The sequence below is a fragment of the Mustelus asterias genome, unplaced genomic scaffold (assembly GCF_964213995.1).
Source record: "Mustelus asterias unplaced genomic scaffold, sMusAst1.hap1.1 HAP1_SCAFFOLD_43, whole genome shotgun sequence".
Lineage (NCBI taxonomy): Eukaryota > Metazoa > Chordata > Chondrichthyes > Carcharhiniformes > Triakidae > Mustelus > Mustelus asterias.
The window spans coordinates 2,238,360-2,265,473 of NW_027590120.1; the positions used below are offsets into that span (position 1 = coordinate 2,238,360).

Here is a 27,114-nt window from a genome sequence, read left to right on the forward strand (position 1 = left end):
TGGTGCAGAAAGTGAAGTCGCATGGGATCAGAGGTGAGCGAGCAAGGTGGATACAAAACTGGCTCAGTCAAAGAAGACAGAGGGTAGAAGGGGAAGGATGTGTTTCTGAATGGAGGGCTGTGACAAGTGGTGTTCCTCAGGGATCAGTGCTGGGACCTTTGCTGTTTGTAATATATATAAATGATTTGGAGGAAAATGTAACTGGTTTGATTAGTAAGTTTGCGGACGACACAAAGGTTGGTGGATTTGCGGATAGCGATGAGGACCATCAGAGGATACAGCAGAATATAGATCAGTTGGAGACCTGGACGGAGAGATGGCAGATGGAGTTCAATCTGGACAAATGTGAGGTAATGCATTTTGGAAGGTCTAATACAGATGGGAAATATACAGTAAATGGCAGAACCCTTAAGAGTATTGATAGGCAGAGGGATCTGGGTGTACAGCTACACAGGCCACTGAAAGTGGCAATGCAGGTGGAGAAGGTCGTCAAGAAGGCATATGGCATGCTTGCCTTCATCGGCCGGGGTATTGAGTTTAAAAATTGGCAAGTCATGTTGCAGCTTTATAGAACCTTAGTTAGACCGCACTTGGAATATAGTGTTCAATACTGGTCGCCACACTACCAGAAGGATATGGAGGCTTTGGAGAGGGTATAGAAAAGATTTACCAGGATGTTGCCTGGTATGGAGGGCATTCGCTATTTGGAGAGGTTGGAGAAACTTGGTTTGTTCTCACTGGAGTGACAGAGGTTGAGGGGAGACCTGATAGAAGTCCTACAAGATTATGAGAGGCATGGACAGAGTGGATAGTCAGAAGCTTTTTCCCAGGGTGGAAGAATCAATTACTAGGGGGCATAGGTTTAAGGTGCGAGGTGCAAGGTTTAAAGGAGATGCACGAGGCAGATTTTTTACGCAGAGAGTAGTGGGTGCCTGGAACCCGTTGCCGGGGGTGGTAGTGGAAGCGGATACGGTAGTGACTTTTAAGGGGCATCTTGACAAGTACATGAAAAGGATGGAAATAGACAGATATGGTCCCCGGAAGGGTAGGGGGTTTTAGTTAAGTCAGGCAGCATGGTCGGTGCAGGCTTGGAGGGCCAAAGGGCCTGTTCCTGTGCTGTAATTTTCTTTGTTCTTTGATGTTTAACACAAATCTGGAATACCTAAGTGCAGAAGGAGGCCATTTGGCCCATTGACCATACACTGATAACAATCCCACCCAGGCCCTATCCCCGTAACTCCATGTATTTGCCCTGCTAATCCCCCTGACAATGAGGAGCCACTTAGCATGGCCAATCAACCTGACCCACAAACCTTTGGACTGTGGGAGGAAATCCACGCAGACTGTCATCCGGCATTCCAGGGCTGGAATTGAACTTGAGTCCCTAGCACTGTGAGGCAGCAGTGCCAACAACTGTTACCGTGCCGCCCTGAAATGGAGTTTATTAGCATCAGCAGAAACAGAGCCCAATGAATATGGTTCATTTCTGGATGTAATTGATGGCAAAATCCACTCACTTGTGAACTCGCTGGTGTGTCAGCAGATTGGATGAATGAGCGAATCCCTTTCCACATTCTGAGCAGGTGAACGGCCTCTCCCCAGTGTGAGTGCGCTGGTGCACAGTGAGGTGACATAATTCTCTGAATGCAGTCCCACAATCAGAGCACCTGAACGGTCTCTCCCCAGTGTGAACGCGTTGATGGGACACCAGATTGCTGGAAATTTTAAAGCCCTTCCCGCAGTCTGGACATTTAAAAGGTCTCTCCTCAGTGTGAACTCGTTGATGGCGTACCAGTTCCCCTGAACTTTTAAAGCATTTCCCACATTCTGGGCATTTAAAAGGTCTCTCCTCAGTATGCGTGCGCTGATGTGATGTGAGGGCAGGTGATGTCTTGAACCCAATCCCACAGTGAGAGCACCTGAACAGGGTCTCATCAGTGTGAATACGTTGATGGCACAGCAGCTTCGCAGAACTTTTATAGCACTTCCCACATTCTGGGCATTTAAATGGTCTCTCAGTCGTGTGAACTTGCTGGTGTGTCAGCAAGTTGGTGGACTGACTGAATCCCTTCCCACATTTGGAGCAGATGTAAGGTTTCTCGTGAGTGTGAACTCGCTGGTGTCTCTGCAGACTAGATGAGTGAGTGAATCTCTTCCCACATTGAGAGCAGGAGAATGGCCTCTCCCCAGTGTGAATGCGCTGGTGTACAGACAGGTTACTCAATTGCCTGAATGCAGTGCCACACTGAGAGCATCTGAAAGGTCTCTCATCAGTGTGAGTGCGCTGGTGTTTAGTTAGGGCAGAGGATGTCTTGAACCCACTCCTGCAGTGAGAGCATCTGAAAGGTCTCTCGTCAGTGTGAACACGTTGATGGGACATGAGTTCCCCAGCACTTTTAAAGCACTTCCCAGTCAGGGCATTTAAAAGGTCTGTCCTCAGTGTGAACCCGCTGGTGTGCGAGCAGGTTAGGTGACCTTGAGAATCTCTTCCCACACTCGGAGCAAATGAATGGCTTCTCCCCGGTCTGAACTTGCTGGCGTTTCATCCCACACTCAGAGGAGGTCATTGGCCTCTTCCCACTGTGAACTTGCTGGTGTCTCAGCAAGTTGGTTAACTGAGTGAATCCCTTCCCACAGTCGGAGCAGATGAATGGTTTTTCCCCAGTGTGACTGCGGCAACGCATTTCCAGGTGAGATGGGGATTGGAATCTCTTCCCACAGTCCTCATATTTCCATGGTTTCTTCCTGGTGTGACTGCGATTGTGTATCGACAGGTAAGATAATCGGCTGAAGCCTCTTCCACACACAGAACACATGTACGGTTTCTCCCCAGTGTGAACGGTGCTTTTTCCTGCCATGTTCAAAATCTGATGATGTTTACGTTGTGATAAGTTGTGTGACTGTCAGTTCCAGATGTGATGTTTGGTTTGAATCTCCTGACTCCAAGCCCTCCCGAAACCCTGTGAAATTGATTTAAAACAGAAAAAAGGGAGTGAGAGAGAACCCACAAAAACAGGTTGTGAAATTGAGCTGAATGAACTTGGTAATTTGTGGGGCCGGCATGAGGAAAACGTGACCATGAAAGCTGCCGGATTGTTGTAAAAACTCAACTGGTTCACTAATTTCCTTCAGGGAAAGGGGTGAGAAGGAGAAGATGGAAGAGGCAGGGGGAGTCATAGCTACAATCAACCAGGACTTCTTTAAAATCTCCCAAACCCTCAACCTCTATCACTTAGAGAGACCAGGGTAACAGGAGTCTGTGAACATCATCACTGGCACTCTCACACTGTCCTGACTGAAGGTTGACCAGGATGTTGCCTGGTCTCGAGGGGGTCAGCGATGAGGAGTGGTTGAATAAACTAGGATTGTTTTCACTGCAAAGATGGAGGCAGAGGGGAGATCTGATAGAGGTCTACAAAATTCTGAAAGGCATAGACAGGGTGGATAGTCAGACACTTTTTCCCAGGGTGGAAGCATCAATTACAAGGGGGCACAGGTTCAAGGTAAGAGGGGGGAAGTTTAAGGGAGATGTGCGGGGGGGGGGGAAGTTTTTCATGCAGAGAGTGGGGTGCCTGGAACATGCTGCAGAGGAGGTGGTGGAAGCAGGCACATTAGCAACATTTAAGAGGCATCTGGATGGGTACATGAATAAGGAGGGATTATAGGGATACGGACCAAGTAAGGGCAGAAGATACTTTTTGGATAATTTAGGGCACCACGATCAGCACGGGCTTGGAGGCCGAAGGGCCTATTCCTATGCTGCATTTTCTTTGTTCTTTAATGCTTATGGTATCCAGTACTGGATGAACAGAAATTACTTTTGTGAACTATCCAGATCCGAATGAATCCGGAGATTCTATTAATGTTGACGTGACGCTTGGCTTGAAATTCCCGTTGACAAATCCTCCCCCTCTAACTCCCTCAGTGCACCCGAACAGGCGCTAGAGTGTGGCGACTAGGGGATTTTCACAATAACTTCAATGCAGTGTCAATGTAAGCCTACTTGTGACACTAATAAACAAACTCTAAACGCTGTAAAAGGAGTTTCAAAATCCATCACTGTCGTCCCAGGACAGACATTCACAATCTCTCCTCCTGCTGGCAGGGAGCACTGCACATGCGCATTGCTGCACCTTGCCTCGGCAAAGATGGCGGCCGTTCTTCCGGGTTTGTCTCCGCGGGAAGAGGAGCGGCTCAGGACAAACTCGGGACTGGCCTGGAACCTTCTTAATCGAGGTTTGCAGCCTTCACTGGGTGTTTATGAATGCTTTCCGCCCTCCCTTTGCGCCAATCTCTCCCTTGGACACGTCACTTCCTTACCCGCCGCAAGGACAAGAAACAGGGAACTCCCGATTGCCAGCACGCCACTGCGCAAGCTCAGAACATGGTCTGTACTGCGCCTGCGCGGAGTTCCTCTGTTGCCTGTGAAGGGATGAGGTGGAGATGCCGGCGTTGGACTGGGGTGGGCACAGTAAGAAGTCTCACAACACCAGGTTAAAGTCCAACAGGTTTATTTGGAATCACCAGCTTTTGGAGCGCTGCTCCTTCATCAGGTGAGCGACTCACCAAATGAAGGAGCAGCGCACCAAAACCTCGTGATTCCAAATAAACATTTTCCCCTGTATTCTGTGGCTATGATTCATCTTTCGTTCCCTCACCCTGCAGTATAAATATCTCCCACTTTCTCTGCCTTTTAGCTTTGACAAAGGGTTATCCGGACTCGAAACGGCATGGTGACATAGCGGTTAGCACTGTTGCCTCACAGCACCAGGGACCGGGTCCAATTCCTGGCTTGGGTCATTGTCTGTGTGGAATTTGCACGTTCTCTCCATGTCTGCATGGGTTTCCTCGGGTGCTCTGGTTTCCTCCCACAGTCCAAAAGATGTGCAGGTTAGGTGCATTGGCCATGCTGAATTTCCCGTTTGTGTTCCGGGATGTGCAGGTTAGAGGGATAAGGGGGGTAAATATGTGGGGTTGTGGGGATAGGGCTTGGGTGGGATTGTTGTCGGTGCAGACTCGATGGGCCTAATAGCCTCTCTCTGCACTATAGGTATTCTATGTTTCTATGAAACATCAGCTCTTTTCTCTCCTTACAGATGCTGCCAGAGCTGAGAAGATTTTCCAGCATTTTCTCTTTTGGTTTCAGATTCACAAATAGCTTATGATCATTCTTTTGCTTTTATCGGGTACAGGCTGGGACTGAATGGCCAACTATGAAATTAGGAAACAGATCACAGGGAGAATGTGTGGAGTCTGTATGGAAGTCACTCATTCTCCCCGTAACTGCATGGGTTTCCTCTGGGTGCTCCACTTTCCTCCCAGAGTCAAAGAACAAACGAAGAACAAAGAACAATACAGCACAGGAACAGACCCTTCGGCCCTCCAAGCCTGCGCTGCTCATGTGCCCACTAGACCATTCTTTTGTATCCCTCTATTCCCACTCTGTTCATGTGGTTATCCAGATAAGTCTTAAACAATCCCAGCGTGACCACCTCAATCACCTTGCTTGGCAGTGCATTCCAGGCTCCCACCACCCTCTGTGTAAAATACGTCCCCCTGACATCTGTGTTGAACCTTGCCCCCCCTCACCTTGAACCCGTGACCCCTTGTGTTCGTCACCTCTGACCTGGGAAAAAACTTCCCACAGTTCACTCTATCTATGCCCTTCATAATTTTATACACCTCTATTAGGTTGCCCCTCATCCTCCATCTTTCCAGGGAGAACAACCCCAGTTTACCCAATCTCTCCCGATAGCTAAGACCCTCTATACCAGGCAACATCCTGGTAAACCTTCTCTGTACTCTCTCCAAAGCCTCCACGTCCTTCTGGTAGTGTGGTGACCAGAACTGGATGCAGTATTCCAAATGTGGCCGAACCATCGTTCTATACAGCTGCAACATCATATGCCAACTTTTATATTCTATGCCCTGTCCAACAAAGGCAAGTATGCCATATGCCTTCTTCACCACCCTCTCCCCCTGTGCTGCCACCTTTAAGGATCTGTGGACTTGTACACCTTTGTGTGTCTATACTCCTGATGGCTCTGTCATTTATTGTACAGCTCCCCCTTACATTAGATCTACCGAAATGCATCACTTTGCATTTATCTGGATTAAATTCCATCTGCCATTTCTCCGCCCAATGTTCCAGCCTATCTATATCCTGCTGCATTCTCTGACAATGTTCATCACTATCCGCAACTCCAGCAATCTTTGTGTCGTCCGCAAACTTACTGATCACACCAGCTACATCTTCCTCCAAATCATTTATATATATCACAAACAGCAGAGGTCCCAGTACAGAGCCCTGTGGAACACCACTAGTCACAGACCTCCAGCCAGAAAAAGACCCCTCCACTGCTACCCTCTGTCTTCTATGGCTAAGCCAGTTCTCCACCCATCTAGCTAGCTCACCTTTTATCCTGTGAGATTTAACCTTTTGCACCAGCCTGCCATGAGGGACCTTGTCAAACTCTTTACTAAAATCCATATAGACGACATCCACGCCCCTTCCCTTGTCAATCGTTTTTGTCACCTCCTCAAAAAACTCAACCAAATTTTTGAGGCATGACCTCCCTCGTACAAAACCATTCTGTCTATCGCTAATGAGATTATTCAGTTCTAAATGCGCATATATCTTATCTCTAAGAATCTTCTCCAACAACTTCCCCACCATGGACGTCAAGCTCACCAGCCTGTAATTATCTGGGTTATCCTTGCTACCCTTCTTAAATAACGGGACCACATTTGCGATCCTCCAATCCTCTGGGACCTCACCTGTGTCCAGTGAAGAGACAAAGATTTCTGTTAGAGGCCCAGCAATTGCACCACTCGCCTCCCTGAGGAGTCTAGGATAGATGCCATCTGGCCCTGGGGATTTGTCTGTCTTAATGTTTCCTAAAAAACCTAACACTTCCTCCCTTGTAATTGAGATTTTTTCTAACGGGTCAACACATCTCTCTGAGACAATACCAGTCAACATGTCCCTCTCCTTTGTGAATACTGATGCAAAGTATTCGTTTAGGATCTCACCTACTTCCTTTGGTTCTAAGCATAATTCCCCTCCTTTTCCCCGAGAGGTCTGATTCTTTCCCTAACAACCCTCTTGTTCCTAACCTATGTATAAAATGCCTTATGATTCTCCTTAATCCTGTCTGCCAAAGACATTTCGTGACCCCTTTTAACTCCCTGTTCAGTTCTTTTCTACTTTCTCTGTATTCCTCCAGTGCGCCATCTGTTTTTAGCTGCCTGGACCTCATGTATGCCTCTTTTTTCTTTTTGATTAGACCCACAATTTCACTGGTTATCCACGGCTCCCGAATCCTACCTTTCCTATCCTTCCTCTTTACAGGCACATGCCTGTCCTGCAGTCCTATCAACTGCTCCTTACATGCCAGATGTGGATTTACCCTCGAACAGCCTCTCCCAATCAACAGCCACCAAATCCTGCCTAATCCGGTTGTAGTTCGCCTTCCCCCAATTCAGCACCTTACCCATAGGACAACACTCAAGTTTTTCCATTACTATCCTAAAGTTTACAGAATTGTGGTCACTATTTGCCACATGTTCCCCTACTGCAACTTTGATGACCTGACCGGGCTCATTCCCCAGTACTAGGCCCAGTATTGCCCCCTCTCTCATTGGACTGTCAACATATTGTTCCAAAGAACCTTCCTGTACGCATTTTATAAGTTCTTCCTCGTCCAGGCCCCCAGCCCTAAGCGATTTCCAGTCTATGTGAGGGAAATTAAAGTCTCCCACTACAACAACCCTATTTTTTCAGCACCTGTCCAGAATCTCCTTACATATCCGTTCCTCAACTTCCCGTGGGCTGTTGGGAGGCCTGTAGTATACCCCCAGCATAGTGACTGCGCCCTTCCTGTTTCTGAGCTCCACCCACAGTGACTCGTTACCTGACCCCTCCATATTGTCCACCCTCTGTACTGCTGTAATATGCTCCCTCACCAGCACTGCTCCCCAGTGTGAACTCGCTGGTGTGTGAGCAGATTGGAGATCTGAGTGAATCCCTTCCCACAGTCAGAGCAAGTGAATGGCCTCTCCCCAGTATGAACTCGCTGGTGTGCCAACAGGGTGGACGAGTGACTGAAACCCTTCCCGCACACAGAGCAGGTGAAGGGTGTCTCCCCAGTGTGAACTCGCTGGTGTGTTAGCAGTTGGGATGATGTTCTAAATCTCTTCACGCAGTAAGAGCAGCTGAACGGTCTGTCCTCAGTGTGAATGCGCTGGTGGCCCATCAGGGTCTGAGAGCTTTTGAAGCTGCGCCCACAATCAGAGCATTTAAACAGTCTCTCATTCGTGTGAGTGACACGGTGTGTCTGCAGGGTGGATGAATGACTGAATCTCTTCCCACACACACAGCAAGGGAACGGCCTCTCTCCAGAGTGAACTCGCTGGTGCCTCCACAGGGTGGAACGATCGCTGAATCCTTTCCCACAGTCTGAGCAGGCGAAAGGCCTCTCCCCGGTGTGAACTCGCTGGTGTGACAGCAGGCTGGATAACTGAGTGAATCCTTTCTCACACACAGAGCAGGTGAACGGCCTCTCCCCAGAGTGAACTCGCTGGTGTCTCAGCAGGGTGGTTGATATACTGAATCCCTTCCCACACACGGAGCAGGTGAACGGCCTCTCCCCAGTACGAACTCGTTGATGTGTGTCCAGTGCAGATGGGCACTGGAATCCCTTCCCACAGTCCCCACACTCCCATGGTCTCTCCATGGTGCCAGTGTCCTTTTGATAATCAGTTGATTCCACATCCAAGTACAGAACACATGTACAGTTTCTCCTCGCTGTGAATGGGGTGACGTTTTTCAGGCTGTGTTACTGGTTGAAGCTCTTTCCACAGTCAGTTCACTGGAACACTCTCACTCAGGTGTGAGGGGTCTCCATTCTTGTCCAGTCACACTGATGTTTGAAATCTTTTCCCACAGACAGAACAAACAAACATTTCTTCTCATACATTCAAACGGCAATTATATTCAGGTCCTGATGAATCCAGTGACTTTGTAACATCTTGTTGTGACGTTTGGTGTGAGATTTCAGTCTGTAAATTCTCTCCTTCTAATATCCTGTTTATAGAAGTTATCAGTGTAAGTATAGGACTGAAATTCAAAACAGACAATTCTCGTTTCCATGGAATATTCTTTGCTTTCTCATTCCCCAAAGTTGTAAATCTCCATCCCACACACTCTCCCTCCAATCTCACTCTGCTGTACCTAATACACACCCTCCCAATTCTCCTGAAGGTGCTGATTCAGGCTGATTGACAGACCCATGCTCCTGTCCAGTACAAAGAGACCTGAAAATCTTCATGCAGGCTGCTAGCCAATTCCACATTACTAAACATATTATTTGATCAGCAATAGAAAGGAGATGTGAGGAACAATTTTATTCACGAGTGGTCACGACCTGACCTCACTGCTTCTGTGCATGGTGGAATCAGAAATAATCAATGATTTGAAAAATAAATCAGATAGGTGTGAAGGAATTAAAAAGGGAACAGAGTTATGGAGGGGAAATGGGACTGAGTGGATTGATGTACAGAGAGTCAGCATGGACTTCTTCCAACTATCACTGGAATATATACAAAATTTCAGGCAATGTAGTGGAAGACATGCCCTGTCTACATCAACGGTGACAAAGTGGAAATGGTTGAGAGCTCAAGTTTCTAGGTGTTCAGATCACAACAACCTGTCCTGGTCCCTCCATGCTGCTGCTTTAGTTCAGAAAGCCCACCAACTCCTCGACTTTCTCAGGAGGCTAAGGAAATTCGACATGTCGACACGTCAGCTACGACTCTCACCAATTTTTACAGGGACACCACAGAAAGCATCCCATCCAGTTGTATCACAGCTTGGTATTGCTGCTGCTCTGACCAAGAGCACAAGAAACTACAAGGGGTGTGAATGTGGCCCAGTCCATCACGCAAATCAGCCTCTTATCCATTGACACTGTCTACATTTCCTATTGCCTCAGAAAAGCAGCCAGCATAATCAAGGACCCCACTTATCCTGGAAATTCTCTTTTCTATCTTCTTCCGTCGGGAAAAAGAGACAAAAGTCTGAGGTCACAAACCAACCGACTCAAGAACAGCTTCTTCCCTGCTGCTGCCATCGGACTTTTACAAACAAAGAACAAAGAAAATTACAGCACAGAAACAGGCCCTTCGACCTTTCAAGCCTGCACCGACCATGCTGCCCGACTGAACTAAAACCCCCTACCCTTCCGGGGACCATATCCCTCCATTCCCATCCTATTCATGTATTTGTCAAGATGCCCCTTAAAAGTCACTCTCGTATCTGCTTCCACTATCTCCCCCGGCAGCAAGTTCCAGGCACCCACCACCCTCTGTGTAAAAAACTTGCCTCTCCTTTAAACCTTGCCCCTCACACCTTAAACCTGTGCCCCCCAGTAATTGACTCTTCCATCCTGGGAAAAAGCTTCTGACTATCCACTCTGTCCATGCCCCTCAATAATCTTGCAAACTTCTGTCAGGTTCGTTGAATGGACCTACCTCATATTAAGCTGATCTTTCTCTTCACCCTTTCTGTAACTGTAACACTATATTCTGCACTCTCTCCTTTCCTACTCCCCTATGTACTCTATGAACAGTATGCTTTGTCTGTATACCGCGCAAGAAACAATACTTTTCACTGTATCCCAATACATGTGACAATAATAAATCAAATCAAACCCATTGCTGCATTTCCTTCCTGAAGCCACATTTGTCCACTGGGGCCTGGCCCCGCGAGAAAGCGCTGCAGCTGCCGTTGTGTTGGGTGTTGAGGCGGTGCCGCTAGTTCCTTATTGGGGGTGTTGAAGCCTCCACTGGGTGTGTGGAGCCTCCCCTCCCACCCACTGCCCCTAACGCTGCCTCCGCTTATCCGCCTCCTCCCCGCCTGGAGATCAGACAAACAAGCGCCTGTCCCTGGACATGAGCCGCACTGCGCATGCTCAACGTCACAATGCCCGGGGACTGATTGACGGCAGCTCTGGACCAATAGGAAAAAGGGGCGGGGCTGGAGGACCGAACGGGAGTGGCTGGTCCTACAACCAGCGTGAATAGGGGGAAGGGTCTGAAGCATGCGCAGTGCGGGCAATGGCGGCGGACGGACGGTTTTAACTCGGATCCGAGATCAGTTCAAGGTAGAGGGCGGCGCGCAGAGAGCCATGAATGTGGCGGGTGGGTGGAGAGGCTTCGGAAACATGTTGTTCAAACCCAAACCCCGGAAAATAACTTTCCGGGCGCCCTGTTGGTACCAAATTGGAGGCGCAACTTGTCGTGTTGGGCTGGGCTGGGCTGACGGCCGCCAATCTGTTGGTGGCAATGTCTGTCAGTGCGCATGTGCGGCCGGCATCTTTGTAAGGGGCAATGTGCAGCAGGGTGCAGGTGCAATCGCCATGTTTGTAGGGGGCGCAGGAGTGTCTACCTTTGTGATGTTTGGGACCTGAACCCACTGCAGTCCATGTTGTGCAGGTACATCCACCCTGCTGATAGGGAGGGAATTCCAGGATTTTGACCCAGTGACTGTGAAGGAATGGTGATATATTTCCAAAATGTAGAGATGCCAGCATTGAATTGGGGTAAACACAGTAAGAAGTCTCACATCACCAGGTTAAAGTCCAACAGGTTTATTTGGTAGCAAAAGCCACACTAGCTTTCAGAGCCCCAAGCCCCTTCATCAGGTGAGTGGGAGTTCTGTTCACAAACAGGGCACAGAGACACAAACTCAATTTACAAAATAATGGTTAGAATGCGAGTCTTTACAGGTAATCAAGTCTTAAAGGTACAGACAATGTGAGTGTAGAGAGGGTTAAGCACAGGTAAAAGAGATGTGTATTGTCTCCAGCCAGGACAGTTAGTGAGATTTTGCAAGTCGTGGGGGTTACAGATAGTGTGACATGAACCCAAGATCCCGGTTGAGGCCGTCCTCGTGTGTGAAAATTGTCTATCAGTCTCTGCTCAGCGACTCTGCGTTGTCGTGAAGGCCGCCTTGGAGAACGCAGAGACTGATAGCCAAGTTCCGCACACATGAGGACGGCCTCAACCAGGATCTTGGGTTCAGATCACAACATCTGTAACTCCCAAGACTTGCCTGGGCTTGCAAAATCTCACTAACTGTCCTGGCTGGAGACAATACACATCTCTTTAACCTGTGCTTAACCCTCTCTCCACTCACATTGTCTGTACCTTTAAGACTTGATTACCTGTAAAGACTCGCATTCCAACCATTATTTTGTAAATTGAGTTTGTCTTTATATGCCCTGTTTATGAACTGAAATCCCATTCACCTGACAAAGGAGCAGCGCTCCGAAAGCTAGTGGCGTTTGCTACCAAATAAACCTGTTGGACTTTAACCTGGTGTTGTGAGATTTCTTACTGTGTTTACCCCAGTCCAATGCCGGCATCTCCACATCATTCTCGGTGTGAACAGGAGGGGATGTGTTTGGAGACAGAATGTCCCAGTTTTCACCCTGACATTCCCAGTATGAACAAGATCCTTGATCGAATGGGGATGTTTTAAGACATCATTTCATTGCCTGGTAACTAACCTCCTTGAGCTCAGCTCATTCTGGGCTGGGAGTGTTTGATGGGGCAGTGAAGAGGGAGTTTATGAAAACTGTGCCTACTCTCTGGCGCTGTTTGGGAAAGGATGTCCCAATTCTCCATTTTTACAAGGTCAAAGAGAAGACCAGCTGGATTAAATGGTGTTGCTTTATGACATAATTTAATCGCCTGGTAACTAACCTCCTGGAACCCAGCTCATTATGGGCTGGGAGTGTTTGGTGGGGCAGTGCAGATGGAGTTTTTCTTATCCAAAGTGTTCCTCCTCTCTGGCACTGTTTGATGTGGCATGTAATGGGAGTTTTCCTTTGTGCCTAGCTTGGGCAGTGCTTCCCCTGGGAGTTTTTCACAGGATGATTTAGAGAGAACTTTCCTCTGTACCTTAGATGGGTTGTACATACCTTAGGAGTGTTTGATGGGAAAGTGTAGAGGGAGCCTTGCACTGTCCCTCGCAAGTGTTGCAATTACCCTGCATGATTTCTACTTCACAACATGTGCATTAAATGTTGATTTGATTTATTATCAAATGTATTGGGATACACTGAAAAGTATTGTTTCTTGCACGCTATACAGACAAAGCATACCTTTCATGGAGTACATGGGGAGAAGGAAAGGATAGGGTCCAGGTACAGGTAGGGTGAAGAGAAGGATCAGCTTAATATATGATAGGACCATTCAAACATGAGTAAGGAAGAAGTTGTTCTTGAGTCGTTTGGTACATGTTTTCAGACTTTTGCATAAATTTACTGAGAAGGTGGTGGTAAGCTGCCTTCCTTCAGTCCATGTGTTGTAGGTACACCCATAGTGCTGTTAGAGAGGGAATTACAGGATTTTGATCCAGTGACAATGAAGGAACGGTGATGTATTTCCAAGTTAGGAAGGTGTGTGGCTAGGAGGGGAATTTCCAGCAGGTGGTGTTCCCATGTGTCTGCTGTCCTTGTCCTTCTAGATGATGGTGGTTGTGTGTGTGGGAAGAGATTGACTCAGTCATTCATCAACTTTGTTTGTGGGAATACATTTGTTGACAACGGATCCACTGCTTTTTAGTATTTTCCTAATCCACCACAAACAAGTTGACTCCTCATAACTTCACGGTTACTTCTGTTAGGATTTAAGACTCCTGTTTCAGATTGAGTAACATTGTTTTCAAACTTAGTGTAAAATTCTATTATAAATTTATTATATATTTCGCTCTCAGCCAACCTCACTAAAAACAGATCACCTCTGATCAGCATCACATTTCTGTCTGCGCATCGAGGTACCCTGAGGTTGTGAAAGGCACTATATAAATGAAAATTCTTCCAACTGCAGCCCAGTTGCTGTGGTTATCAGCAACAGCATCAAGACTCCCCTGTTTTATAATGAACAAGTTTCACCCCCGAATCTGATTAACAGCGGTAATAGCTGCAGAATCAGAACAGTGCAGTTGCTTGTGAACCCGCTGGTGTCTCACAAGGTTGGATGATTGAGTGAATCCCTTCCCACACACTGAGCAGGTGAATGGCCTCTCCCCGGTGTGAACTTGCTGGTGTCGCAGCAGGATTGATGATTCAGCAAATCCCTTCCCACACACACAGCAGGGGAATGGTCTCTCCCCGGTGTGAACTCGCTTGTGTCTCAGCAGGGCCGATGACTCAGTGAATCTCTTTTCACACACACAGCAGGTGAACGGTCTCTCCCCAGTGTGAACTCGCTGGTGTGTCAGCAGGTGGGATGACTGAGTGAATCCCTTTCCGCATTGGGAGCAGGTGAAGGGTTTCTCCCCGGTGTGAACCTGCTGGTGTCGCAACATGTTTGAAAATCGAGTGAATCGCTTTTCACACAAGGGGCAGGTGAATGGACTCATTCCAGTGTGACTGCATTGATGAATTTCCTGATCAGAGGGATAACAGAATCCCTTCCCGGTATCCCCACATTGTCCACATGGACTCTCCCCAGTGTGACCAAATCGATTCGTTTCCTGATCAGAGGGATAATGGTATACATTCCCAGTATTCCCACATTGTCCACACTGACTCTCCCTGTTTCGGTTACACTTGTGCCTTCCCATATCAGTCGATTGGTTGAATCCAGATCCACATGTGGAACACGTGTACAGTTTGTCTTCGCTGTGACTGCTGCTCTCCCCTTCCATGATTCCAATGATATTCAGTCCTGATGAATCGAGCGACTCGGTGAGATTGATGTGATGCCTGGTCTGAGCTTCCTGTTCATTTCACTATTTATATTAGTAATTACAGTAAAGAAAAAAGGACCATTTCAGGGTGGACAGTTTTATAACTTTACATTATTTTTATTCCCCTGAATCCCACTCTCCCTCCTCTTTGTTGAAATGAGCCTCTCTCACAATACTTTTGTCCTGCTCAAATGACAACAGGGGCGGCACGGTAGCACAGTGGTTAGCACTGCTGCTTCACAGCTCCAGGGTCCCGGATTCGATTCCCGGCTCGGGTCACTGTCTGTGTGGAGTTTGCACATTCTCCTCGTATCTGCGTGGGTTTCCTCCGGGTGCTCCGGTTTCCTCTCACAGTCCAAAGATGTGCGGGTTAGGTTGATTGGCCAGGTTAAAGAAATTGCCCCTTAGAGTCCTGGGATGCATAGGTTAGAGGGATTAGCAGGTAAAATATGTGGGGGTAGGGCCTGGGTGGGATTGTGGTCGGTGCAGACTCGATGGGCCGAATGGCCTCCTTCTGCACTGTAGGGTTTCTATGATTTCTAGCACAGAGGGACAGTGTCCCTTTAAATATGCAGATCACCTGCCAGCACCACACCTGCTCAGTTGGCTCAGGCCAATGGGACCAGCACAGTGCCTCCACAGTGGGCTGCTGGGTAAGGAGCCACAGCAGATGAGGTGGGGTGGGGTCAGGTGACGTTACGGGGATTGAAATATCTGGTATTAGTGATGGTGTGGATATGTGGTCAGAAACTCATCTTGGGGTCAAATCTGACATGGAGATTGTGAAGAGTGTGATTCAGCTTCAGACAGCTCCCAGGGAGAGGGATGGACTTGGCAGTTAGGGAACAGAATTTGTAATGGTGACCGAAGACAATGACTTTGGTCTTCCCAATTTTTAATTGGAGGAAATTTCTGTTCATCCAGTACTGAATGTGGGATAAGCAGTTTGATAATTTAGTAACAGTGGAGGAATGGAGAGGGATGGGTAGAGCTGGGTGTTGTCAGTGTAGATGGGAAAACTAACACGGTGCTTTTGGATGATGTCATTCAGTGGCAGCATGTGGATGCGAAATAGGAGGGGCCAAGGATAGATCCTTGGGGCTCACCGAGTTCAGGGGGTTTGGAGAGGAAAGGGAGATTGGAGATGGGGCAATAGTTGGCAAAGACTGGGATTGAGTGTTTTTTTCAGGGTGGGTGATTTCAGAGGATTCAAAAGTGAGGGGGACAGTACCAGGGAAAAGAGAGAACCATTAACAATATCACCAAATGTGGGGAAGTTGGATGATCAGCAATTTAGTGAGAATAGGGTCGATGGAGCACGGGGTGGGTCTCATGGACAAGATAAACATGGAGAGGGCACGAGGGGAGATAGGAGAGAAACTGGAGAAAGATGTCTGTTCTGGGCTTGGTCAAGAGGGAACTTTAGACATGGTTTGTCCCAGTAGGCGAGTGGAAGGGAGGGATACAGCAGCGGCAGCTGATCGAATTATCTCAATCTTAGTAACAAAGAAGCTTCATGAACTCCTCACACTTGTTGGAGGTGAGAATAGAGGAGATGGGCGAGAAAGAGACCTTCAGAAGGAACTAACTAATGTTTGAGGTGTTAAAGATTCAACATAATGTGCGAACACAATGTTGACTTATTTAACTTTTATCCAGAGTATTAGCCCATGTAACTGGGTTGAAGTTTACCAACTAAGCTTTGACAAAGGGTCATCTGGACTTGAAACGTCAGCTCTTTTCTCTCTTTAAAGATGCTGCCAGACCTGCTGAGATTTTCCAGCATTTTCTCTTTTGGTTTGAAGTTTACCAACATGAACAGAAACAGACCCCAATGAACATGGATCAGTCCTGATCTTATTAACAGTAAAATCTAATCACCTTAGAACTCGCTGGTGTGTCAGCAGAGGGGATGACTGAGTGAAGCCCTTCCCACACTGGGAGCAGGTGAATGGTTTCTCCCCAGTGTGAACTCGCTGATGTACAGTGAGGTCAGATGATGTCTTGAACCCAGTGTCACAGTGAGAGCACCTGAATGGTTTCTCGTCAGTGTGAACACGTTGATGGCGCATCAGTTCTCTTGAAGTTTTAAAGCACTTCTCACAGTCTGGACATTTAAAAGGTCTCTCCTCAGTGTGAACTCATTGATGGTGGAGCAGTTATCGGGAACTTTTGTAGCACTTCCTGCAGTCTGGACATTGAAATGGTCTCTTCTCATTGTGAACACTCTGGTGATTCAGCAGAGTGGATAATTGAGTGAATCCCTTCCCACACTCAGAACAGGTGAAAGGTCTCTCCCCAGTGTGAATTCGCTGGTGTGTCCGCAGGTTAGATGACCAACTGAACCCATTCCCACACACAGAGCAGGTGAATGGCCGCTCCCCGGTGTGACTACACTGGTGTTCAATGAGTTGAGATGATTGTTTGAACCCAGTCCCACAGTGAGAGCATCTGAATGGCCTCTCATCACTGTGAGCACGTTGATGGAGTATCAGGTCCCGGGAACCTTTATACCACTTCCCAGTCTGGACATTTAAATGGTCTCTCGTCAGTGTGAACTCGCTGGTGCGCCATCAAGTCAGATGACCGAGCGAATCCTTTCTCACACTCTGAGCAAGTGAATGGTCTCTTCCCAGTGTGAACTCGCTGGTGTCTCAGCAGGTTGCCTGACTGAGCGAATCCCTTCCCACAGTTGGAACAATTGAAAGGTCTCTCTCCAGTGTGAACTCGCTGGTGTTGCAGCAGGCTGGATGAGCGAGAGAATCCTTCCCACACTTGGAGCAAATGAATGACCTCTCCCCGGTGTGTCTGGGCTGATGAGTTTCCAGTTCACATAGAGATCTGAATCCCTCCCCACATTCCCATCGTTTCTCAACACTGTGAACGACACTTTATCCTTATATTTTCACGATTCACAAATATTCAGGTTACGATAAATTAGGTGACTTCATTTGAATCTGATGGGATGTTTGGTTTGAGTTTTCTGACTGCAAATCCTCCCCTTCTGATACCCCGTGGAATTGATCTCAGACAGTAAAATGGGAGCGAGAGAGAACTCACAAAAACAGGTTGTGAAATTGTGAATGAATTTGGTGTTATATGGGGCTGACAGGAGGGAAAGGTGACCATGAAAGCTGTTGGATCTTTTGTGAAAAGTGATCAGGTTCAATCAGCTCCTTCAGGGAAGGGAGCCTGCCACTCGGTCTGAGTCTACACATAGATCTGCACGAACACAAGCAATAGGAGCAGGAGTAGACCATTTGGCCTGTTGAGCCGGCTCCAGCCATTCAACATGATCATGGCTGGTGTTGGTCTTCAATTCCACTTTCCCGCCAGCTCCCCATATCTTTCAGCTCCACCTCCACCGCCCCCCCCTCTCCCCACCCCGCCCCACCCAAGAAACCAAAAATCTCTCCATCCCATCCTTAAACTTAACCAACGATGGAACATCTACCACCCTGGGCTAGAGAATTCAATGCGACAAGAGAGACAGAAAGAGTAAGAATGAGGGAAGTGGGTGGGAGAGACATGGGCAATGGAGAGGCATTTTATAGACCTAGAACAGAGCCACAATTTGATAGAATCTCCGAAACCCTCAACCTCCACCACCTGGATGGACCAGGGCAGCAGGAGTATGCGGACACCATCACCTGCAAGCTCCCCTCTGAGCCACGCACCATCCAAATTCGTCTGACATTAGACCATAAGACCATAAGACATAGGAGCGGAAGTAAGGCCATTCGGCCCATTGAGTCCACTCCACCATTCAATCATGGTTGATTTCAACTCCATTTACCCGCTCTCTCCCCATAGCCCTTAATTCCTCGAGAAGAGTGAACCCATTGCACTCAGTTCCTCGCCAGCAACTCTATCCCTGTCCCTGCCAAATGAATGAGGCTGAACCAGACTTTTTTTTTTAAAGGTTATGTGCTTACTCGCATCAAATCTTGTTCGGCCATCACCGTAGAGCTTACCAGTCTACAAACACTTCCTTTTAAGAAGCACCAAATTTTTAAATTTCTCATTCCTGTTTACCTACATAGTTGCAATCATCCAAATTTATGTAATATTTCTCAGCCACACAGGCTCTTAAGCATTTCCGATTTTAATCACTCTCCCAGTAATGACCTTTTTCATTTGTCCAAGTCACAAGCTCTGGAATTTCCTCCTTAAGCCGCTCTGATTCTCCACCTCACTCTCCTTCGTTAAGACTACTCAAAACTGATGGCACAGTGGTTAGCACTGCTGTCTCATAGCGCCAGGGACTCAGGTTCAATTCCAGCCTCTGTGCAGAGTTTGCACATTTCCCCGATGTCTGCATGAGTTTCCTCCGGGTGCCCCAGTTTCCTCTCTCACTCCAAAGATGTGCAGGTTGGGATGAATGGCTATGCTGCATTGCCCCTTCATGTCAGCAAGGTAAATACGTGGGGTTACGGGGATAGGGTCAAGGTGGGATTGTTGTTGATGCAGTCTCGATGGGCCCAATGGTTTGCACGACAGGGATTCTGTGATCTCGTCATTTGGCTCAGTGTCAATTGTTATTTTGTAACATTTCTCCGAATTGCCTTAAAACTTTTATTTTGTTGAAGACACAACATAAATAGAAATGATTGTCACTGCCCTGGCCATTTATCATTGTTCTGCCTCAATAATAAGAAACTGGAAGTGGAAGCGTGAAGCAGGTTGATTTCTCGTGGAAAAAATAATCAAAATTATTGCCCCCAACAAAGATGGCGGTTGCGCATGCGCCCTACCTGGTACCCGAATAAAACTGGCGGCTGCGCATGCGCTCTATCTACTGCGAGTGCCCGGATAAGGATGGCGGCCGCTAACCCAGCTCTGTGAGAAAAGCACTCCAGGGCGGGGGAACGGTCCCCGGGAACCGGTGGGTTATTCTTTCTCATTTGCAATCTATATAACATGCTTACGAAGCGTATCCAGTCACTGACCTGATCCATCGCTCCCGCCATTCTCTTCTGGACCGATTGCAGATCGGAAAAAAAATCTTCCCCATTGCCCTTAATCACACTGCGCATGCCTCACTCAGCCTCGCCTCTCATGCATTCCGATTGGTCCTCCAGCCCCGCCCCCTCCTCCTATTGGTTGGAGCTGCTGTCAATCAGTCCCCGGGCATTGTGAGCTGTCGGGGTGAGAGGTCAGTGCCGGGGGGCCGGGGGATTACAATGAACATTCTCCACTCTCACTATCCACCGCTTCCGTTTTCTCCCCACAAACCACCTCCAATAAAGAGAGCAGGGGGGACACACTGACCGAGTGACAATGTCGCTGCATTAGTAATCCAGAGAGACAGCACAATGTTCTGGGGAGAGGGCTTCAAATCCATTCAATTCATACAATCTGCAATTTAAAGTTAGATTCAGTGATGGTAATCATAGGATCCCTGCAGTACAGAAGACTATTCGGCCCATTGAATCTGCACCGACCTCAATCCCACCCAGGCCCTATTCCCGTAACCCCACACATTTACCCTGCTAATCCCCCCTGACACTCGGGTCAATTTAGCATAGCCAATCAACCTAACCTGCATACCTTTGGACTGTGAGGAAACTGGAGTATCCGGAGGAAACCCACGCAAACATGGGGAGAAAATGCAAACTCCACACAGACAGTGATCCAAGCCGGGAATTGAACCCGGGTCCCTGATGCTGTGAGGCAAACCCATTGTAAACCCCTGGTGACTGAGGCTCCTCTGAGAAAATCTCCACGCACACAGTTCTGGACGCAAGGTTAGAGTCATAGAGGTTTACGGCATGGAAACAGGCCCTTCGGCCCAAATTGCCCATGCCACCCTTTTTGTTTAAACCCCTAAACTACTCCCAATCGCTTGCATTTGGTCCATATCCCTCTATACCCATCTTACCCATGTAACTGTTAACGTTAATGTCTGTTATTCTGTCTGGCCAGTCAGAGTGATTCAGATTCATGTTTGTCACAAGTAATGAATGAAATTATGCTCAATTTGTTATTTTTGTTAAAATTGTTTTTTTTTGTTAAATTTGTTAAAAGGATCTCGAAAGAATTGTCCAAAACTTAATTTGGATTTCCAGGGAGGAGGGAGAGTGTGTGGGATGGGGATATACAGATTTGAATTGTCTGTTGAGAATTTCTATCCTGGACTGACATTGGTTACATTTGTAAACTCCATTGACAACATATTAGAAGCTGAGGATTTGTGGAGAAAATATTCAATTTCGGATCAATTCAGGACCAAATTAATTTGGGGGAATGAAAGTGGAAAATATTCCACCAAATGAGAACTGTCTGTTCAGAATTTCTATCTTGTACTGACAGTGATGACTTTTCAAACTCCTTTATCAGGTTATTAGAAGCAGAGGATTTGGAGGTGGGAAACGCAAACCAAACATCGCATCAATATCTGATACTCAATGAATCGGAGTGTGAGTATTATTGCCCTTTGAATATGGAGGGAAGATTGTTTTAACAGTTGCATAGTGTATAAAACATTGCAATTGAAGCAGAGAGAATCCGTACACATGTACTGTGTACGAGGCTTGAGCTGATCATCCAACCTGGAGAGAAATAAGGACACCAGCATCACGGAGAAACTGTGTAAATGTGGAGATTGCGGAAAGGGATTCAAATACCCATCCTTGCTGGAAATTCAGTCACACTGGAGAGAAGCTGTTCACTTGTTCCGTATGTGAGAAGGGATTCACTCAGTCATCTGAGCTTCTGATACATCGGAGAGTTCATACTGGAGAAAAGCCATTCACCTGTTCTGTTTGTGGGAGGGGATTCATTCAGTTATCCCAGCTGCTGACACACCAGCGAGTTCACACTGGGGAGAGGCCATTCACCTGCTCTGTGTGTGAGAAGAGATTCACTAATTCATCAAACATTCTGACACACCAGCGAGTTCACACTGGCGAGAGACCATTCGTTTGTTCCATGTGTGAGAAAGGATTCAAAACTTCATCAAACCTGCTGACACACCAGCGAGTTGACACCCGGGAGAAGCCATTCACCTGTTCAGTGTGTGCGAGGGGATTCAGTCAGCTAGCCCACCTGCTGACACACCAGCAAGTTCACAAGTGACTAAAGGGTTTGGATTCCACTGATGTTGCTGGCGTTCATCATACCCAGGACTGAACCATGTTCATTCTGACAATTCAGGTTTGTTTCTCTGATGTTACCAACCATAATACTGGCTGGAGTTTAAGATTCTAGTTAATTAGCTGATTATGTTCTTGGACCTGCAGTCTCCCTTTAAGAATATGTGCCTGTGATCATTCCCCTGAATTCAGAGACTGAACTTGTGGCAATGTCACTGCATTAATAATCCAGAGAGGCAGCACAATGTTCTGGGGACAGGGCTTCAAATCAATTCCATTCATACAATCTGCAATTTAAAGTTAGTCTCAGTGGTGTTGACCAAGGCTCCTCTGAAAATATCTCCACACACCCAGCCCTGAACACAAGATTCAGATCCATGTTTTTCACAAGGCATGGATGAAATTATGTTCTGTTTGTTATTTTTGTTAAAATTGGTTATTCTTTTGTTAAATTTGTTAAAAATTTGGGAGCTTTTGGAACACTGCTCCTTCATCAGGTGAACACGCTCACCTAATGAAGGAGCAGTGCTCTGAAAGCTCGTGATACCAAATAAACCTGTTGGACTTTAACCTGGTGTTGTGAGACTTTGTACTTCTCCCTTATATACTCTATGAATGGTATGTTTTGTCTGTATAGGTTGCCAGAAACATTACTTTTCACATGTCACAATAAATCAAATCAATGTGTCATCATCCTGGGCTCGGAACCAGGAGGAGGGAATGTTGTGACTTTCTCTGAATTGTTACAGCACAGAAAGAGGCCATTTGGCCCATTGTGTCTGTGCTGGCTCTCAGAATAAGCAATTCACTGAGAGCTATTCCCCTGCCTTTTCCGTCTAACCCGGTTCATTCATCCCCTTCCGATAACCAAATTCAGAGTTTGTATCCTGGACTGACAGTGATGGATTTTGGAAACTCCTTTTCTAAGGGGTTAAAAGGGGAGGATTAACACACAGCAAACTCAAACCAAGAGAAACGTTTGTTCTGAATGTTATCCTGTCCTTACATTGACAGCTTTTCTAAAATCTTTTTTCCGCAGGGAGTTACAATCGGGAAACACTTGTCAATATCTGACATTCACTCGATTCATCAGGAGCTGAATATCATCAACCTCTGAATGTGGAAGGAGAAATGTTTGTCTGTTCTGTTTGTGGGAAAAGAATTTCAAACATCAGTGTGACTAGAAAAGCACCAAGACACACACACACCTGAGTGAGAGTGTTCCAGTGAACTGACTGCGGAAAGAGCTTTAACCAGTTACACAGCCTGAAAAAACATCACACCATTCACAGTGAGGAGAAACTGTACATGTGTTCTGTGTGTGGCCGAGGCTTCAACTGATCATCGAACCTGGAGAGACACAAGGACACTGGCACCATGGAGAAACCATGGAAATGTGGGGACTGTGGGAAGGGATTCAGTTGTCCTTCCCATCTGGAGGCTCATCGACGCAGTCACACCGGGGAACGGCCATTCACCTGCTCTGCGTGTGGGAAAGGATTCACTCGGTTATCCTGTCTTCAGACACACCATCTTGTTCATTCTGATAACAAACTTTTCACTTGCTCTGTCTGTGAGAACAGTTTTAAAAGGAAACCGGATTTGCTGACTCACCAACGCATTCACACCGGGCAGAGACCGTTCACCTGCTCTGCGTGTGGGAAGGGATTCACTCAGTCATCCAACCTGCAGACACACCAGCAAGTTCACACTGGAGAGAGACCGTCCACCTGCTCCGAGTGTGGGAAGGGATTCATTCACTCATCAATTCTGCTAAAACACCAGCGAGTTCACACGCGGGAGAGGCTGTTCACCGCTCCGATTGTGGGAAGGGATTCATTCAGTCATCCCACCTACTGAGACACAAACCAGTTCACACAGGGGAGAGGCCATTCACCTGCTCCCAGTGTGGGAAGAGATTCACTAATTCATCCCACCTACTGAGACACCAGCGAGTTCACAAGTGACAGCAGGGATTGGATTCTGCTGTTATGCTGCTGTTACTCACATCCTGGACTGAACCATGTTGATTCTAACTTTTTCAGCTTTTTCTGGAACGTAGGAGGCTGAGTGGTAATCTTATAGAGGTCGATAAAATAATGAGGGGCATAGATCAGCGAGATAGTCAATATCTTTTCCCAAAGGTAGGGGAGTCTAAATCTAGAGGGCATAGGTTTAAGGTGAGAGGGGAGAGAAACAAATGTGTCCAGAGGGGCAATTTCTTCACACAGAGGGTGGTGAGTGTCTGGAACAAGCTGCCAGAGGTAGTAGTAGAGGCGGGTACAATTCTGTCTTTTAAAAAGCATTTAGATAGTTACATGGGTAAGATGTGTATAGAGGGAAAAGGGCCAAATGTGGGCAATTGGGATTAGCTTAGGGGTTTAAAAAAAAGGTCAGCATGGGACAAGTTGGGCCGAAGGGCCTGTTTCCATGCTGTAAACCTCTATGACTATGTTAATAATCCCAAGAACTGAGCTGGAGTTTAAGATTCTGAAAACACATGAAATAAACCAGCTCAGTGTCAAACACCCGGTGTGTTGCGTATTTGTTAAGAGACTAACTGAAATCCTGTTCTCGACTGTTCCATTTCTGGGTCTTCTCTCAGTTGAAGGAACATTTATATTTGTGTTGAGTCTTTCATGACATCAGGTTGTTCCAAAGCTTTCCTAGCCAATCAAATTCTTTTGAAGTTCAGACAATGTTGGAAATACAGCAGCTCATTTGCACAGCAAGATCCCATGGAAAATAATCCAGACAATGTATTTGAGTGATCTTGATTGAGGGATAAAGGTTGATCAAGACTCTTCCCCTGCTCTTTGAAATAGCATCAATGGATCTCTTATGCCTGACTGTTCAGTCTTACTTGGAACATAGGACCTCTGACAGTGCGGGGCTCCCTCAGTACTGCAGTGGAATGTCAGTCTGGAATTTCTGTTCACTTCTCTGGATTTGAAACCACAGCCTCCTGACTCAGATATGAGAAAGCAACCACTGAGCCAAGACTAACACCTCATCATTACAGTGGATTATTTCAGTTTTCAAACCTCTGGTTACCCTCATGGACAAATCCCAGCTGCCCATTCCTTCAAGAGTGTCTCTCCTAGCCTGGATATCCTGAGGAGGTGTCGGTAACACAGCCATGTAGCTGTCCTCTGAGTGTTTAATGGCACAGTGTGGACACAAATCCACAGGAAATAGTCTCACAACACCAGGTTAAAGTCCAACAGGTTTATTTGGTAGCACTAGCTTTCCGAGCACCGCTCCTTCATCAGGTGAGTGCCCGATGAAGGAGCGGCACTCCGAAAGCTCGTGCTACCAAATAAACCCATTGGACTTTAACCTAGTGTTGTGAGACTACTTACTGTGCCTACCCCAGTCCAACACTGGCAACTCCACATCACAAATCCACAGGGACAGTGAGAGTCTGATTCAATGTTGTACAAATCTGTTCAATATTTCATCCTTGGCTCTGAGTCTTTGGGTGATTATTTAAATCTGATGTCCATTAGTTGCTGACTCATCGACTTGAGAAATAGTTTTTTCTCATTCACCTGATAAAATTTTGAACCCATCCCCAGATTTTCAATCAGTTCTCGTGAAAAGAACCCCAGTTTCTATAATCTTTCCTGATAACTAAAGCCTCTATTCCCTGTGATTGTCTCAGTGAATCTCTTCTGCACCCCTCATGATTTTGAATGTTTCTATCAAATCTCCTCTCAGTCTTTTCTCCAAGTGAAAGAGTCCCAAATTCTCCAATCTGTCTTCATCACTGAAGTTTCTCATCCCTGGAATCATTCTCCTAAATCTGATTTTCCAGCCTTTGTTTTCTATTTCCATGTGGAAAGAATTGCTACAAGAACTGGAAAAACTCAGCATGTCTGCCCGCATTTATCAAGAGAGAAAGCAGAGTTAAGGTTTCAGGTCCTTTGACTTTTCGTCACAGTTGAAGAATTACTGCCCGATTTCACTCTGAGCTCCAATCTTTCACACAATGTTCCCTTGTTCTTGATTCCCCCACCAGAGGAAATCATTTTTCCATATCTACCCAACTGAAAGGATAAACTGATTTTGGTCAGTTCCCTTTAATCTAGATCAGCACAAATTTCCCTTTTACATTCCAGGACCAGCAGCATTTCAGGAATGGTTTATAACAAGAAATTCACAATTTCCTATCCCATGAAGAAAAGGTTATGGTTATAACTTAATACTGGATTGGTGCTGAATCTGGACATGTAAAGCCAGGTTAAAGTTTAAAGTTGAGATCATTTTTTTAAAGGTGAGATCATGTACTAGCGGACTCAAGAACAGCTTCTTCCCTGCCACCATCAGACTTTTGAATGGACCTACCACAATAAGCAGATCTCTCTCTACACCCTATCTGTAAGTGCAACATTATATTCTGCAGCCTTTCCTTCTATGCTATGTACTCTATGAACGGTATTTATTGTCCGACCAGCATGCAAGAGATAACACTTTCACTGTATCCCAATAAATGTGACAATAATAAATCAAATTTTTTCCACTTAGTAAGGAAGTTAAAACTAGAGGACACAGCCTCAAAATAAAGGGGGGTCGGTTTAAGACAGAGTTGAGGAGGAACTTCTTCTCCCAGAGGGTGGTGAATCTCTGGAATTCTCTGCCCACTGAGGTGGTGGAGGCTACCTCGCTGAATATGTTTAAAGCGCGGATGGATGGATTCCTGATCGGTAAGGGAATTAAGGGTTATGGGGATCAGGCGGGTAAGTGGTACTGATCCACGTCAGATCAGCCATGATCTTATTGAATGGCGGGGCAGGCTCGAGGGGCTAGATGGCCTACTCCTGCTCCTATTTCTTATGTTCTTATGTTCTTATGTAAATCAAAACAGAGAATTGTTACAATGATTAACCCGGAAGAATTGAAGACACAGAGGATAAGATAAACTTTGAAAGATTGAATATTCGAAGGTAAAGTAAAAGTATTTTTTTTATTAGTCACAAGTGGGCTTACATTAACACTGCAATGAAATTACTGTTAAAATCCCCCAGTCACCACACTCCGGCACCTTTTCGGGTACACTGAGGGAGAATTTAGCATGGCCAATGCACCCTAACCAGCATGTCTTTTGGACAGTGGGAAGAAACCGGAGCACCTGGAGAAAACCCACACAGACACGGGGAGAACATGCAGACTCTGCATAGAAAGTAACCCAAGCCGGAAATTGAACCTGGGTCCCTGGTGCTGTGAGGCAGCAGTGCTAACCACCGTGCCCACGCCCCTGGA

The 27,114-nt window shown here is 46.7% G+C and overlaps 3 protein-coding genes across 3 annotated transcripts in view; 1 reads left to right on the plus strand and 2 right to left on the minus strand.

Annotated features, from left to right (window-relative positions):
* LOC144482905 (uncharacterized) overlaps positions 1–27,114 on the minus strand; it is an 89,549-nt gene that overhangs the window by 36,536 nt on the left and 25,899 nt on the right. The window lies entirely within an intron of this gene.
* On the minus strand, positions 1,509–8,735 carry LOC144482881 (uncharacterized). Its single transcript, XM_078201718.1, has 3 exons — positions 8,328–8,735; positions 7,972–8,243; positions 1,509–2,264 (listed from the first exon to the last, which is right to left on the minus strand). Exons 1-3 carry the CDS (start codon positions 8,733–8,735, stop codon positions 1,514–1,516), a joined length of 1,431 nt encoding a protein of 476 aa, XP_078057844.1. The 3' UTR covers positions 1,509–1,513.
* Positions 19,568–26,351, plus strand: LOC144482917 (uncharacterized). The gene is made up of 3 exons (XM_078201778.1): positions 19,568–19,643; positions 21,098–21,913; positions 22,892–26,351. The coding sequence occupies exon 3, from the start codon at positions 23,230–23,232 to the stop codon at positions 23,710–23,712; it is 483 nt and encodes a 160-aa protein (XP_078057904.1). The 5' UTR covers positions 19,568–19,643; positions 21,098–21,913; positions 22,892–23,229; the 3' UTR covers positions 23,713–26,351.

Bases quoted from the DNA above. Each gene is read 5' to 3' on its own strand.
- LOC144482881 (XM_078201718.1), bottom strand. From the start codon at position 8,735: ATGGAGAGACCATGGGAGTGTGGGGACTGTGGGAAGGGATTCCAGTGC. The intron at 8,244-8,327 runs GTCACTCACACG...ATGGGCCACCAG, and splicing joins CCACCCTGCAGACACACCGT to CGCATTCACACTGAGGACAG. The intron at 2,265-7,971 runs GTGCTGGTGAGG...CACTGATGAGAG, and splicing joins CGAGTTCACACTGGGGAGCA to ACCTTTCAGATGCTCTCAGT.
- LOC144482917 (XM_078201778.1), top strand. From the start codon at position 23,230: ATGGAGAAACCATGGAAATGTGGGGACTGTGGGAAGGGATTCAGTTGT.